The sequence below is a fragment of the Odocoileus virginianus genome, chromosome 24 (genome assembly GCF_023699985.2).
Source record: "Odocoileus virginianus isolate 20LAN1187 ecotype Illinois chromosome 24, Ovbor_1.2, whole genome shotgun sequence".
In the NCBI taxonomy this organism is placed as follows: domain Eukaryota; kingdom Metazoa; phylum Chordata; class Mammalia; order Artiodactyla; family Cervidae; genus Odocoileus; species Odocoileus virginianus.
In genome coordinates this window covers 44,999,485-45,016,414 of record NC_069697.1, presented here as the reverse complement: position 1 = coordinate 45,016,414, position 16,930 = coordinate 44,999,485, and the positions used below count along the sequence as shown (strand labels likewise).

At 41.9% G+C, this 16,930-nt stretch overlaps 1 protein-coding gene across 4 annotated transcripts in view; it reads left to right on the top strand.

The window, feature by feature from the left end:
- TBC1D30 (TBC1 domain family member 30) overlaps positions 1–16,930 on the top strand; it is a 92,410-nt gene that overhangs the window by 57,570 nt on the left and 17,910 nt on the right. For all 4 annotated transcript variants that reach the window (XM_020882819.2, XM_070454652.1, XM_020882820.2 and 1 more), the window contains 4 exons: positions 147–332; positions 9,042–9,210; positions 11,199–11,367; positions 15,953–16,058. In XM_020882819.2, coding sequence (XP_020738478.2) covers positions 147–332; positions 9,042–9,210; positions 11,199–11,367; positions 15,953–16,058 — 630 coding nt within the window. The remainder of the gene's footprint in view (positions 1–146; positions 333–9,041; positions 9,211–11,198; positions 11,368–15,952; positions 16,059–16,930) is intronic.

The window sequence follows — 16,930 nt, the reverse complement described above, 5'->3', positions numbered from 1 at the left end:
TGTAAGTTGCTCATATATTTTAAAAACTAAAATCCATTTTGATAATCTGACTTAATGCTGAGACAAAGAAAAAATGAAAGTGTTTTTTCTTTTAGAGAGAGCATAAGGAGTTATTTTAAAAAGGATTGTTTTCCCTCTCGTTTTAGGATCTTCACCGCACAGGCTGCAGTTCATACTGTGGCCAGGAGGCTGAGCAGGACCGGGTCGTATTGAAGCGCGTCCTTCTGGCTTACGCCCGATGGAACAAGAATGTCGGGTATTGCCAAGGCTTTAACATCCTGGCTGCACTGATTCTGGAAGTAGTGGAAGGCAATGAGGGCGATGCTCTGAAAGTGAGTATCAGACTCTGAAGAAGGCAACTGAGATTCTTCAGAGAGGGAAATGCTGGAACTGTGGTTTCTCCTCCCTGATGCCCCACCTCCTTCCAAAGTATTTACTGTATCTTTCTGATTATCCATGATTTCCCCAGGTTAAAGCCTGGTCACAGGACAAACCTCTGCAGCTGCCAAATTTGAGGAGAATGATTATGTTTTTAGCTCCCTCATGAGACATATAAGGACATATATATGTGTGTGTGTGTGTGTGTGTGTGTGTGTTAGTTGGGTAGTTGTGTCCAACTCTCTGCAACCCCATAGACTGTAGCCCACCAGGCTCCTCTGTCCATGGGATTCTCCAGGCAAGATTATTGGAGTGGGTTGCCATTTCCGTCTCCAGGACACACACACACACACACACACACACACACACGGCTTTTTGAGGATGAGGGTGGGGGAACAGATCTTTCTTTCTCTCCCTCTCTCTGCTGTGTAGCATGTGGGATCTTACTTCCCCAGCCAGGCATTGAATCCATGTTCCCTATGTTGGGAGCTTGGAGTCTTACACTGGACCACCGAAGAAATCCCTGAGACATCATATTTTTAAACTGAGTTCAGTACTACTTATATTGATGACCCAGTGCTGCATAGCAAATCCGTTGCTTCCAACAGCAAATGTGTATGACCTCCCAGTTTCTCTGAGTCAGGAATCTGGGCACAGCTTAGCTGGCTCAGAGTCGCATGATCGTGGCATTCAAACTCTTGGCTAGGGCTTTAGTCTCCTCCAAAGGCTCAGTTGAGTGGGAAGAGCACTGGCTTCCAAGTTCATTCGCGTGATCCTTGGGATTCACTCCCCAGACTGCTGGACTGAGGGCCTCAGTTTTTTGCTGGATATTGTTCTCTGCTCTTTGCACTTTTCCATTTTGCCGCATGGTGGCTGGCATTCCTTAGAGTGGGCAAGAGAGTAAGAGAGAACAGGTCAGAGGAGACTATGTTACAGATCTGCAGCCTAGTATTAGAAGTGACATTCCATCATTTTTGCCACATTTTATTTTTTTTAATTTATTTCTAATTGGAGAATAATTGCTTTCCAGTGATGTGTTGGTTTCTGCCACACATGGGTCAGCACAAGCATACACACGCCCCCTTCTCCTTGCACCTCCTTCCCACCTCCCACCCCATCCGCCCCTCCAGGTTGGCACAGAGCACCAGATGGAGCTGCCTGGTCACACAGAAACTTCTGCCATGTTTTATCTATTAGAAGCCAGTCGCTAGGTCCAGCTCCTATTTAAGGGGCAGGGCTTATACAAGAGTGTGACTACCAGCAAGTGTAGATTCTAGGGGGTCATGCTCTAAATTGCCTTATTTGTTATACTTAATTCTGGTTGGTTCTTCTTTTTTTTGATGTTGACCATTTTTAAAGTTTTTTTTTTTTTTTTTAGGTTTTTTTATTTATTTTTTTTAATTTATTTTTTTAAAATTTTTATTAGTTGGAGGCTAATTACTTTACATCATTACAGTAGTTTTTGTTATACATTGAAATGAATTAGCCATTTTTAAAGTTTTTATTGAATTTGTTACAGTATTGCTTCTGTTTTATGTTTTGTTTTGTTTTTTTTTTTTTTGGCCCCAAGGCATATGGGATCTTAGCTCCCCCACTAGGCATTGAACCTGCACCTCTTGCATTGGAAGGTGAAGTCTTAACCACTGGACAACCAGGGAAGTCCCTGGTTGGATCTTCTTAACAGGTTGCTTTCATATCTGGGATGAGGTGTGAAGGAAATAGGCTGCAAGTGAATGTCTGCTGAAAGGTGCTTGTGTGGATAAAGGTTATGAAATTGAATGATATGGCTAGTCTTTTAATCTTTGATGTCTAGGGCCTTTTTTTAGTAAAAAAAATTTTTCTGGAAACATTTTGAGATGGGACGTTAGTAAGTTAAACTTGTAGGTCTGAATATGATTCAATGAATCACCACAAAAAGTCTTTATGAGAAATGAAGGCTTTCAGGTGTTGAGGATGGCCACTGCCTTATTTGCTTGGGTTGCTAATTTGTATTTTAACCCTGAAACTGTTGTTGATTGCAGTGTTGTGTGATGGATGGGATAAATACTTAGTCTTTATATTCAAGGTCCCGCTCCTCCCAATTCTGTTTAATTATAGTGCATACCTTAGTGATCAATAACACTGGAGAAGCTGAAGTTGAACAGTTCTATGAAGACCTACAAGACCTTCTAGCACTAACACCCAAAAAAGATATCCTTTTTATTGTAGGGGACTGGAATGCAAAAGTAGGAAGTCAAGAAACACCTGAGTAACAGGCAAATTTGGCCTTGGAGTACAGAATGAAGCAGGGCAAAGGCTAAGCGAGTTCTGCCAAGAGAACCCACTGGTCATAGCAAACACCCTCTTCCAACAGCACAGGAGAAGACTCTACACATGGACATCACCAGATGGCCAACACTGAAATCAGATTGATTATATTCTTTGAAGCCAAGGATGGAGAAGCTCTATACAGTTGGTAAAAACAAGACTGGGAGCTGACTGTGGCTCAGATCATGAACTCCTTATTGCCAAATTCAGACTTAAACTGAAGAAAGTGGAGGAAACCACTAGACCATTCAGGTATGACCTAAATCAAATCCTTTACGATTATATAGTGGAAGTGACAAATAGATTCAAAGGATTAGATCTGATAGACAGAGTGCCTGATGAACTATGGATGGAGGTTCATGACATTGTGCAGGAGACAGGAATCAAGACCATCCCCATGAAAAAGAAATGTAAAAAAGCAAAATGGCTGTCTGAGGAGGCCTTACAAATAGCTATGAAAAGAAGGGAAGCAAAAAGCAAAGGAGAAAAGGAAAGATATACCCATTTGAATACAGAGTTCCAAAGAATAGCAAGGAGAGATAAGAAAGCCTTCCTCAATGATCAATGTAAAGAAATAGAGGAAAACAATAGAATGGGAAAGACTAGAGATCTCTTTAAGAAAATTAGAGATACCAAGGGAACATTTCATGCAAAGATGGGCTCAATAAAGGACAGAAATGGTAGGGACCTAACAGAAGCAGAAGATACTAAGAAGAGGTGGCAAGAATACACAGAAGAACTGTACAAAAAAGATCTTCATGACCCAGATAATCACGATGGTGTGGTCCCTCACCTAGAGCCAGACACTCTGGAATGTGAAGTCAAGTGGGCCTTAGAAAGCATCACTATGAACAAAGCTAGTGGAGGTGATGGAATTCCAGTTGAGCTATTTCAAATCTTGAAAGATGATGCTGTGAAAGTGCTGCACTCAATATGCCAGCAAATTTGGAAAACTCAGCAGTGACCACAGGACTGGTAAAGGTCAGTTTTCATTCTAATCCCAAAGAACGGCAATGCCAAAGAATGCTCAAACTACAGCACAATTGCACTCATCTCACACGCTAGTAAAGTAATGCTCAAAATTCTCCAAGCCAGATTTCAGCAATACATGAACTGTGAACTTCCATATGTTCAAGCTGGTTTTAGAAAAGGCAGAGGAACCAGAGATTAAATTGCCAACATCTGATGGATCATCGAAAAAGCAAGAGAGTTCCAGAAAAACATCTATTTCTGTTTTATTAACTATGCCAAAGCCTTTGACTGTGTGGATCACAATAAACTGTGGAAAATTCTGAAGGAGATGGGAATACCAGACCACCTGACCTGTCTCTTGAGAAACCTGTATGCAGTTAAGGAAGCAACAGTTAGAACTGGACATGGAACAACACACTGGTTCCAAATAGGGAAAGGAGCACGTCAAGACTGTATATTTCTGTATATTGTCACCCTGCTTGTTTAACTTATATACACAGTACATCATGAGAAACGCTGGGCTGGAAGAAGCACAAGCTGGAATGAAGATTGCCGGCTGAAATATCAATAACCTCAGATATGCAGATGACACCACCTTATGGCAGAAAGTGAAGAAGAACTAAAGAGCCTCTTGATGAAAGTGAAAGAGGAGAGTGAAAAAGTTGTCTTAAAACTCAACATTCAGAAAACTACGATCATGGCATCCTGTCCCATCACTTCATGGCAAATAGATGGGGAAACAGTGGACACAGTAGCTGACTTTATTTTTCTGGGCTCCAAAATCACTGCAGATGGTGATTGCAGCCATGAAATTAAAAGATGCTTACTCCTTGGAAGGACAGTTATGACCAACCTAGACAGCGTATTAAAAAGCAGAGACATTACTTTGTCAACAAAGGTCTCTCTAGTCAAGGCTATGGTTTTTCCAATGGTCATGTATGGATGTGAGAGTTGGATTATAAAGAAAGCTGAGCGCCAAAGAATTGATGCTTTTGAACTGTGGTGTTGGAGAAGGATCTTGAGAGTCCCTTGGACTGCAAGGAGATCCAACCAGTCTATCCTAAAGGAGATCAGTCCTGGGTGTTCATTGGAAGGAATGATGTTGAAGCTGAAACTCCAATACCTTGGCCACCTGATGCAAAGAGCTGACTCATTGGAAAAGACCCTGATACTGGGAAAGATTGAGAGCAGGAGGAGAAGGGGACGACAGAGGATGAGATGGTTGGATGGCATCACTGACTCAATGGACATGGGTTTGGGTGGACTCCTGGAGTTGGTGATTGACAGGGAGGCCTGGCGTGCTGCGGTTCATGGGGTCACAAAGAGTCGGACACAACTGAGTGAGTGAACTGAACTGAACCTTAGTGATTGTCTTAGTAACTCACTTTATGTCATATGGAAAAATGAGCACATTTTTCTCTTGGTTTTATACACACTGTGTTGGAATTAATTATAAATCCATCCTGACATGATCTCAATCTGTATTCACCCTCTCAGATTTTTCATTCATGTATTTAAGGAAGCAGCTTTGAAGCTACTTGTGTATCACATAGTTAGGGATGGAAGTGGAGGAGGCAGTGACAAATACATGAGTTTAGAACATTTTTTATTAAAAGCAATTTTGTTTATTCATTCTGTATGCTTTACTCAGTTTTTTCCCCAGGTGTAATTTGCATGACTATGGAATGAGAACTGTTTATTTGAAAAGCTGAAATGAACAATTCAGGTTAGGGAGCGGGGTAGAGCGGTTTGGGATACAGGATGTACTCGCCAATCAAATCATGAATTTCAGTGATGCTTGAGAAACTAAAAATTCACATAAAAAGATGAATTAGAGAAAGCTGAGGAACTGAATATTTATATTTCTGCCTCTAAGAAAATGAACTCTGTGGAATGAAATGACATCATCATCATTTGGGAATCTTGTGGTTAGACATTCAATATGCAGACGAAGGTTGGGTTCCTGAAGATAGTTTCTATGCTAAGGGAAATATTGGATGTCAGTGTTTTTCCAGGGGCTATTTTGGCCTCTATAAGTTTTAGTTAATAGGGAAATAAATAGTTTATCAGAGTAGGTAAACCATTTTCCCTGCTTTTTTGCAGTTATTGTTTTTTCTTAACAACTTAGGTTTTTAAAATAGTAAAAAACAGTTTTGAAAATAGTTAAAAACAAAGATTTAACTATTTGTTAAAAATTTGAATCTTCCCCATTATTTTTTTAATACTTCATTTTAAGGAGCAGTTTCAGGTTGAAATCAAAATTTAGAGGAAGAGACAGAGATTTTCCATATACCCCCTGCCAGTGCAGGAGACATAAGAGATGCTGGTTGGATCCCTGGGTCAGGAAGATCCCCTGGAGTAGGAAATGGTTACCCACTTCAGTATTCTTGCCTGGAAAATTCCATGGACAGAGGAGCCTGGCAGTCTCCCAGTCCATGGAGTTGCAAAGAGTTGGACATGACCAAGCAACTGAGCTTGCACGCACACTTAATTCTTTTTAGTGATGAATAATATTCCATTTTCTGGACCTACTGGAGGACATCTTTGTTGCTTCCACATTTTGGTAATTATGAATAAAGCTGCTATAAAAATCCACATGCAGGTTTATATGTGGATATAAGTTTTTATCTCCTTTTGCTAAATACCAAGGAGTACAATTGCTAGATTGTATGAAGAGTGTGCTTAATTTTATAAAAAACTGTTAAACTGTCTTACAAAGTGCCTTCACCAGTTTGCATTCCTACCAGCAAATCTAGAGTTCTTGTTATTACATATCCTTGCCAGCATTTGGTATTGGCAGCATTCCAAATTTTGGCCATTGTAATAAGTGTATAGTGGTATCTCATTGTTTTAATTTGAATTTTTCTGATGACTGTGATATGAAGCATCTTTTCATAGCTTATTTGCCATCTGCATATCTTCTTTGGTAAGGTATCTGTCAAGGTCTTTGGTCCATTTTTTAACTGGGTTGCTTGTTTTCTTATAATTGTTGAGTTTTAAGAGTTCTTTGTATATTTTGGGTGACAGTCCTTTGTCTTTTCAAATATTTTCTCCCAATCTCTGGCTTGTCTTCTAATTTTCTTGACAGTGTCTTTCACACAACAGAAGTTTTAAATTTTAATAAAGTCTAGCCTACCAAGTATTTCTTTCATGGATTGTGAGTTTGGTATTTTATGTAAAAAGTCATTCCCATATCCAAGGTCATCTAGGCTATATTTATCTCCTGTGAGTTTTATAGTATTGTGTTTTACATTTAGGTCCATGATCCCTTTTGAGTTACATTTTGTGGAGAGTGTAGGGTTGTTCCAGCACCATTTGTTGATGAGACTATCTTTCTTCCACTGCCATTATTTATCCTATTTTTTTTAATCTAATGTTTGTTCTTTGAAATACAGGAGTAGGTGAAGCAACATAACTGGCTCTTATGTCTTATGTTAAGACTTTGAGATGCCTTTGGACGGAGAATTTCATTGAGTCAGAAGAATTACTGTGATAATTGGAATTTTTTTTTCTAGTTTTCATACGATTTTGAGGGATTGTCATCTTTTCATAAAACCTGATAAATTCATTTATATAATTGATAAAAATCTTTCTTGGTATTATGTAACTTACTGTAGATGAAAAGTGCAATAGTAGACTGTTACCTTCCAGTTTTGTCTTTGTGTTCCCATCAGTCCCTCTTCTCCTTCCCTGTAGGGTGTGAGGTCCCTGACAGAGCCTCTGTTCTGCTAAAATCTGTCCTCCCCCTCAGCTGGCCTGGCTCTTCGAGGACTTCCTCCCTCCACACAAGCTGAATATATCGCTTTTGTTGCTAAGCTCTTATTTCTAGGGTGATGATACCTTTACCTGGTAAATTCTGTCTCTGTGTAAGAAAGCTAAAGTGACTCCCTGGACTGGGTCCCTCCTGTAATATAGGCTTCAGGGAGGCCTTTCTGAGAGGATATTCCCACCCTTGTTGACTTAGTCAAAACTATGACCCTAAAAGTAGAAGTTACAAGTCAAGGATGAGGGGAAAATGGGCCCTTGGCAGATCTGGGAGATAACTTTTTTAAAATAGTATTTTGTGAAAAAATATGAGACAGCTACTTCTCCACCACTGTATAGGGCCTGCTATGATTTTGCTCTTCATTTTGCTTTTCCTGCATTCTGGGAAATGTGTAGGTCATCTAGGGAGCAGGGCATACACAGAGCATTCAAGCTGACAGCGAAGGGAGCAGAGATTGGCATATAGAACTCAGGTGTATTTTTCTGGGTCTTTCCAGTGGTTCTTGACATCTTAGAAAAGATAACCACAAATAGAAAAGTTAGGATGAAAACAGTAATTTGAAGACTATGAGGCAATCTCATCTGATTTTAAAAGTACCATATGCTCAAAACCAAAATGTACCCTTTGTTGCATTGTTCTAGGAGAGGAAGTAGACAAGAAGCTGACATCAGTGTTCAGATACCTCAAATACCTTGATGGTCAGTGGATCTTGCGATCTACTGCAGTCAGGATGTTCCATGATGGGCCAGCTCTGGGTTTTCAGATTAAGGTTGTGACACTGTGCTGCCATCAAGGAGCTGACCTTGAGATTTCTGCTGGGTGCTGAGAAAGCGTGAGCTCCATGGCTTGTCAGAGGGAGTTCAGTTCAGTTCAGTTCAGTTGTGTCCGACTTTTTGCAACCCCATGAACTGCAGGACGCCAGGCCTCCCTGTCCATCACCAACTCCCGGAGTCCACCCAAACCCATGTCCATCGAGTTGGTGATGCCATCCAGCCATCTCATCCTCTGTCACCCCCTTCTCCTGCCCTCAATCTTTCCCAGCCTCAGGGTCTTTTCCAATGAGTCAGCTGTCCACATCAGGTGGCCAAAGAGGGAGTCTGAAGGTTATATCATCACAGCTACTTCCAGGATGAACTCAGGTCTAGTGACCCAGCTAAAAATTTTAGACAGCAGCAGATTTGGGGTCTGAGTTAGTTAAACCAATGGTCCCCAGCCTTTTTGGCATCGGGGACTTGTTTTATGAAAGACGGTTTTTCCACGGATGGGGCTTGGGCAGAGGAGATGGTTCAGGCCGTAACATGAACAGCAGGGAGCAGCAGATGAAGCTTCACTCGCTCTCCCGCTGCTCAACATGTGTGGCCAGGTTCCTAACTGGCCGAGGACTGGTGCCAGTCCATGGCCCTGGAGCTGGGGACCCATGACTTAGACAAGTATGCCACCTACGCCTTACCTTGGAGTGGAGAGGAGCCTTGAAAATCCAGAGCATTTGGTGTTGACATGTGTAAAGAACGGTGTGCTTTGGCTGTCTTTTGCCAATTTGAATATGTTATATGTAGCACGTGTTAGTATAGCAAGCAGTTTTTGTGAAGCAATCTTATTCTATATCTTTTTTCTTCAGATTATGATTTACCTTATTGACAAGGTACTTCCCGAAAGCTATTTTGTCAACAATCTCCGGGCACTGTCCGTGGATATGGCCGTCTTCCGTGACCTCTTGAGACTGAATCTCCCTGAATTATCTCAGCACCTGGATACTCTTCAGAAAACTGCAAACAAGGAGAGTGGAGGTAGTGATGATTCGATGCTATTTTACCTTTGAAAATAGTTTACTTTTCTGTTATCACTGTACCTATGAGCCTAGACCTTGAATGGTGGAAATACGTGTTTTCAGATATTTCAGTTGGTAGGAGCTTGGTGCAGTGAAATAGATTTCTAGAGAACAAAAACAGAACTAAGAACAAAACCCAAACAGAGGGCCAGATGTTGAATCTCTAACTGGTTATGGTTATTAAGTCAGTCAGGAACCCAATACCTCACCAGTACCAGCTCACCAATTGTGTACTGTACTCTAGGTAAAGAATGGCATCCATGCCTTGCTATTAGTTAAACTGCTCTAAGTTGGCATCAAAACTATAAGAGTTCTTTAAAATTGAACTACAGGCACAGCTTGGCCGAGCCTGTGGTTTTGCTTCAACCACTGAGGTTATGGATAGCAGAATATGTATTTTCATAAGGTTGTAGGAGATAAAAGCAGTCCTTTGGGCTGAGATGTTTAATGCTCCTTTATTCATTCATGTGAAGGATATCTAGACTTACTTGAGATGAATGGACCAGTTCTTATTGGAGAAGGGCTCTCTTGGCCTCCAGGTATAATCTGAGCCCTGAAGGAAGGGACTGGGTTGATTAAGGTGGCAATGGAGATATTTCTGCAAGTAGCTGAGTCTCCACCATCTAGTTGGCATCACCAGCTTCCCAAGTACCCGAGCTTGTAGCTGTCATCATACCCACTTCTTGCACTTCTCCAGATACCAAAAATACAATAAGTTTGCTATGTTTTCTTTAAATGGTTGTCAGTTCCTGACCCATGAATTTTAATCTGGGAAAATCTGAAAGGGTTTTGAAGATCTCATCTATGATTAAAATACACTGGAAATTATAGTGACACCCAGGTGTCTCTAAGCATTTTCTTCCAAGTAGTTGGAGTAATCTTATTTAATTTGGCTGTGCAGTATACCTGTGCACCAGTGAGAATTTCATAAAGCTTCCAGCAAGACCAGATTAGCCTGTTCCAGAGTCAGACACACTTCACTGGGCTCCACATTTGCCCAAATGCCTTGGTGACCTTAGATTCTAGTCTGTGAAGGAAGATACTCCTTTGTTCGTAGGTAAGAAGGAAGAAAATGGATACAGGAGGACAGATCTTGTTTTGCTTGCACTGGGGTAAATGTACCTTCTGACTGTAATTTGGAAAAAGGACTAGTCTAGTATCTACATTTTTATATTTCATTAAAATATATGCTTATGCAGTCATAATGGGGAGTGGGAGAGGACTCTATTGTTTTAGTGAATTCGGAAACTCCAAAGTGAGCTGGATCCCAGATCTTTAAAACTGAATGTAGTTTAGTTAAAAATATTTTAAAATGTCACTTTGCTTAATCTCCAAGTATTTGGGGATTTTCCAGCTTTCTTTCTGTTATTGATTTCTGGTTTAATTCCATTGTGGTCTGAGGACTATGGATAAATTAACAAGTAAACAAGTAATTGCTTATGAGCAATTTTATTTTTATCACCAGCATTTGAATAAAAGTAGGCTTTAGGAGGTTTTAGAAATCAGCTTTTACTTCTGAGAGGTTAAAATCCTTTCTTTTTATCTTGTTTTCAATAAGGAGAACATCCTCCTTGATTTTCTGTGCCCCATGGTAGGTAGACCCAAGTTAAATTTTAGGTTAAGATTTCTGAAATGTCACAAAGAATTTGTGAAGTTCATGGTATTGCGATTTTTATTAAACACACCTATGTTCTCCCTCTACCCCCACCCAAATAAGGAAAGAACAAGGACTTAGAGAGATTTAAAAATCAGCCAGGAAATAGATCATAACATATTAGGTTGGCCAAAAAAAGTTCTTTTGGTTTTTCCTGTAAGATGGTATGGGAAAACCCAAATGAACTTTTTGGCCAAGCCAATATTTGAGTGGACATGAGAGATTGAAAGAGGGTATTTTCGTATCTTGCACATGATCAATCTGCAGAAATTAGAGTGTTTGTTTTATTGCAGGTGGATATGAGCCCCCACTGACCAATGTCTTCACGATGCAGTGGTTTCTGACTCTCTTCGCTACGTGTCTCCCTAACCACACAGTTTTAAAGATTTGGGATTCAGTTTTCTTTGAAGGTTCAGAAATCATCCTACGGGTGTCGCTGGCTATCTGGGCAAAGTTGGGAGAGTAAGTAATTTCCCTTCCCGTTCTGCACTGTGGTGTGAGAGCCTTAGAGCACTTTTGTTCTCCAGTGTGTAAAGCCGTCAATGTTGAAGTGTGAGGAAAACAGAAAGTGATGAGCACTGTGCAGTTGCTTTCCTTCTGAGCTCTCTGTCGGCTCATCGGTGAATGTTGGGGCAAGTGGAAGCTGTTTTAGAGAAGGAGGCAGGCAGTTCCAGGCCTGGAATTCTCCTCCTCCTCAGTGCTGGCGTCCTGGCAACCACGCTGTTGGCATCTTTCCTAACCTTGGTTGGGGAGAGGGGCTTAGGTGGAAGAGGAACTGAAAGATCTGCAGACAACTGTGTGGGTTTGTTGGTTAAGACTGCAATTTGGCTTATGTTTGAGTCCTTATAATTTTTTTGTTGTTGTTCAGTCGCTTGGTCGTGTCTGACTCTGTGACCCCATGGACTGCAGCACACCAGGCTTCCCTGTCCTTCATTATCTCCTGGAGTTTGCTCAGACTCATGTCCATTGAGTCAGTGATGCCATCCAACCATCTCTTCCTCTGCTGCCCCCTTCTTCTCCTGCCCTCAATTTTCCCATCATCAGGGTTTTTTCCAAAGTATTGGCTCTTCACATCCAAAAGTATTGGAGCTTCAACTTCAGCATCAGTCCTTCCAGTAAATATTAAGGGTTGGTATTTTGTGGAATGTGATAAAATTAAATGAGATAATATGTATAAAGGTATCTAGCATGGTGCATGGTACCCAGTCAATAGTAGAACACATGGAACTTCTTTCCTTTCATCAAGAGTTAATTCCACTTGAAGTCTATTACCACCAAACAGATTTCACTTACATTCTTGTCTAGTATCAGGGCTGAAAACCCTAGAGTATTTTCACTCATCTCTAATGCATTATGACTATTACATTAAATATCTGCCTTTTGGGTAAAGGAAGAGACATCAGGATGAAATTGTTACAGTTAACTGAAGATGCAGAAAAGTTTTTAATGTTTCTTTCCTAGAGCTATTTTTAAATGACTTGAGTGGGTACCCATAGACAACATGTCAGAGAACTTTAAATCATTTCCAGTGTTTTGTTTCAGAAACCTTTTAAGTAGCCTTTTTATTGATGGGAAGTTGTTTCCTGAGAGACTTGCAGCATTTTTTAATTTTGTAAGAAAAATCCACCACATAACAATTCAGGGATTAAAAAAAAATCGTTGTGTGGAAGTGTTTTTAAATATCATGTAGCAATCTCCCCTGCCTTTGTTTCACTGTAGATAGCTTTTCAGTGAGGCAAATAAATTCACCTGTGGGGGATTTGTTGTGACATTTACATACGTGTTTACTTTCTTCTGATGTCAGCCTTTTTCTGCACTCGTGTATTTCCAACCTACTACCTCGTAAACTGTTTGAGCGTTGGTAGTTTCTCTATTAGCAGTATCACCCTCTAACCATCGTGATAGTTACTGAGTAATTAGCTTGTAGGATTAAAATACTACAGCACTTTACTCTATGCTGGGTTGATTCTAGTCCCCTTTTTGTTAGTTCTTAATTATGGGGCAGGAGGAAAAGAGGTGGTTCTTATTTTATTCGTATCTAATCTATCCATTATCTGTAGGATCGGAATTTATTAATATGGTCATCCCAGGGATGTCACACTATTGAAATATTAATAGCTACACTTAACGTCCAATATTCACAGAGTGCTTTCAATGGACAGGCATGATTCTAAGCACTGTAGATGTAAAATTAACTCATTTAATCTCACTGTCATCCTAGGAGGTAGGTTCTGTTATCATCCCCATTTTACAGATGTCATCACTGAGGCACAGAGAAGTTAAGGAAATTGCCCCATGTCACCTAGTTAGTAGGTGGAAAGACCTGATTTTGAATGTGGGTACCTTGGCTCTTTTATCTGTGCTTCTAGTAATGTGAATCTACTGATTATAAATGGCTCCTGTTTATGAAGCTCAGGAATCTGTGAGTTAGACTGGTGGAATTTTAAATGCTTCAGAGTCTTTGCTCATTATAATTTCACATGTTTTGAGCGTGCAGCTCATTAATTGAAAGGAAAGGCACCAACACACACCATCAAGGTCCTATAGTGCAGTCGTTACGTTAAGAAGTTTAAACTTCTTACTTATCTTACTCAGTTCTCCCCACAACCCCGTGAAGTAGGTAGGATTATTTTCCCTGTCTTTTCAGGTGAGAAAACTGCCCCAGGAAGGCTGACTGACTAGTTCAAGGTCCCACAGCTAGTGAGTAGAGCTGGGATTTAGCCCTGGATCTTTCTGACTCCCGGGCCTGCCGTCTTCCCCACAGACTGTCCGTCGGAAAAGTCCTGACCATCACGCAGGTGATCCCTGGGTCAGGTGTACCTGAGTAACATCAGGGCTTCGTGTGTGCGTATCCATGGGCCCTTCCCGTCACCTTGATTCTGCAACGTGAGATTTCCTCCTTTGTTCATACAAGGGCACTTGTGGAACACGTAAGCTGTCGGCCGTCAGCACAGTCTCAGCGGCATCTCTTTCGCGTGTCCTTTCTCCTCTGACCCGCCTGCCTTGGCTCCCTCCCTCACTGTCTCGGGCCTGGCACCGTCCTCCGTGGCCTCCCTCACGCCCGCCACTTGCCATGCCGCCTCTGGGGCAGCCTGGCCAATGGCATCTCTGTTCCCACACTCTCTATTAAAGGCCTCCCAGTGACTTGCCCTGAGAGGGCTCAGCAGGCAGATGAGGCCTTTGCCATTTGCTCTCTGCACCTCTCTGCCTTCACTTCCCTAGTGGCTCAGTGGTAAAGAACAGGAGACAAGGGTTCCGTCCCTGGGTCGAGAAGACCCCCTGAAGGAGGAAATGGCAACTCACTCCAGTATTCTTCCCGTGGACTGAGGAGCCTGGCGTACTGCGTCCATGGGGTCACAGAAGAGTTGGACACGACTAAGCGACTAAACGCCACCACCATCACCCTCAGCTCTCTCTGGCTTACCCCTGGCCATACAGCCACCCCCTCTGTGATCTGTAGACCTCCATGCGTTTCCCCGGGTAGGGCCTTCTGTCTCCTGTATCCACATGTTTGGGATGCTTTTTCCTCCTTGTCAACCTGGAGAATATTTATCAAAACTCACCTTAAACATTACTTCTCTTCCTCACTCTCCACCTGACCCCAGGATAAACTTAACCAATTTTCAATTTATGCCCACATGCTGCTCTAAATTTTTGTATCAGCACCTCATTTCATTTATTTACTTACATGATTGTGGCAATGTGATTTGAACAGAACTCTGGAGCCTGGAATTTTCCCAGGATCATATTTTTTTTACTGGCTCTATGGAGATCCCCCAACCTTAGCATATGTCAAAGAGTATGTCTTATGATTGGTAAGGCAACTAGTTTTTCTGCTATGCAAAGAATGACATAATAGATAAAACAAATACCCAGGTCTCTGCTTTGGATCGGAAAAGGCAATGGCACCCCACTCCAGTCCTCTTGCCTGGAAAATCCCATGGACGGAGGAGCCTCGTAGGCTGCAGTCCATGGGGTCGCTAAGAGTTGGACACGACTGAGCGACTTCACTTTCACTTTTCACTCTCATGCATTGGAGAAGGCAGTGGCACCCCACTCCAGTGTTCTTGCCTGGAGAATCCCAGGGATGGGGGAGCCTGGTGGGCTGCCGTCTATGGGGTCGCACAGAGTCAGACACGACTGAAGCGACTTAGCAGCAGCAGCTGCTGCTTTGGATTCCTTTTTCTCCCCTCTCTAGAAGAAGAATTAAAGTTTCACCTGTCTCACAGGATGGCAGGTGACACTCTTTGTTTACCTGTTGAACCAAATGCAAGAAACAAGGTGTAACTGCTATGTTTAAAATGGATAACCAGTGAGGACCTACCATATAGCACATGGAACTCTGCTCAATGCTATGTGGCAGGTTGGATGGGAGGAGAGTTTGAGGGAGAATGGATACATACATACATACATATATGGCTGGGTCCCCTCAGTGTTCACCTGAAACTATCGCAACAATACAAAATAAGAAGTTAAAAAATATAACAGGGTATAATCTCCAGCTAGCAGCAGTGTCCTGAGAAGGACTGGAAAGAATGTCCGTGAAAATATCCTGCGGACTGATGAAATGTGCAGATAAAGTTCTTGTGTGTTTCATCTTCCATTTCTACTGCGGTTTGGTTTCAGGCTGTCAGTGGTACTGCAGTTTGCAGATTGAGAGCAACAGATTCCCTCCAGGGGATAATTGTTCTTGGGTACCCAATTTTTTAGTTATTATTTCTGATCAGTGATGGGTGTTCAGATGTGTAGAAGGTGTCACGTGGAAGCAATAAAAATGCCCCAGGGGGAGCTGTGAGTCAGGAGAGCGGTAGAGCAAAAAGAGGAACTCACCCTGGAATAAGTACCACTATGTTCACCTTCCAGCTTTTTAAATCTTTTCTCTGCCTACCACAGGCTGTACTGTGAGTGTAATCATAGGATTCTGACTTCCGCTGATTGCTAACTTGGTTGATTTGACGGCAAGGGAAAACATGTCTTGTGCCTGCAGCATGTACCTGACAGCAGGGGTCTCCTAAACAATTCCTTTTTCTGTCCTTTCTTTATCTAGGCAGATAGAATGTTGTGAGACAGCAGATGAATTCTATAGCACCATGGGGCGCCTTACCCAGGAGATGCTAGAGAATGATCTTCTGGAAAGCCATGAACTCATGCAGGTGAGTGGACTGCCTGCCCCGCTTGGCTCAGGGGACCCCAATACCTTGATAACAGGCAGGCGAAGGAAGAAACAAATAATGGGTATTTATTATGACTTTCATTAAACAATGTTATATTTCAGTTGTGGCTCAAATAAAGCTGGAAAGTTTTTTAAAAAGCCAGAAAATGCATTACAAAAACAAACGAAAAACCCCATCGGAGTACCTCCCCCCTTACCAGGAAATCCCCAGGCACTTATTCTGGATCTGATTCTTAGCCTTAAAGGGAGGCTGGTGGGGAGAAATAATTATTTCTGGCAAGGAATTATTGAGGATCAAAAGGAGATTATTCTACTTCTCATTTTGGTTTATTTGTTTTGTCCACATTTGCAACTTATGTTTTTACATAGGAATCATAAATTTCAAAATCACCGACTTGAAGGGTTTTGTTACTTTCTGGCGTGTTACTGTATCTCAACATCATACCGGGCAAGTCATTAAAAATGGCAGTGAGTGCAGAAGAGATAGCAGATTTGTTAACACTGTGTCTTCCATTAGGCTCTGTAGCGTGATTTTTTTTCTCAGTCTTCGCCTGGGCTTCTGATGACTATTTCTCTTCCAGGTTCTTCCTTCGTCCTGCAAGCTAACCAGCAGTGGTTCTTGTCCAAAGCTGTTGTTGGGCCTTGGTTCCTTCCTTCTCTGTGGTGCCTCTCTCTCTCTTTTCTTGGTTTTAATGTTGGGTTCCATGCCTGAGGTCATTTTGGTGACTGGGGCCCAGTCAACAGGTTAGAAAACAAAGACTCAGGCCCTCATTTCGGACCTGAGAAGAGGTTTTATTTCTCTCCTCATCTCCTGGCACCTCCACCTGCTTCTCAGAACCCCTCACTTTTAGC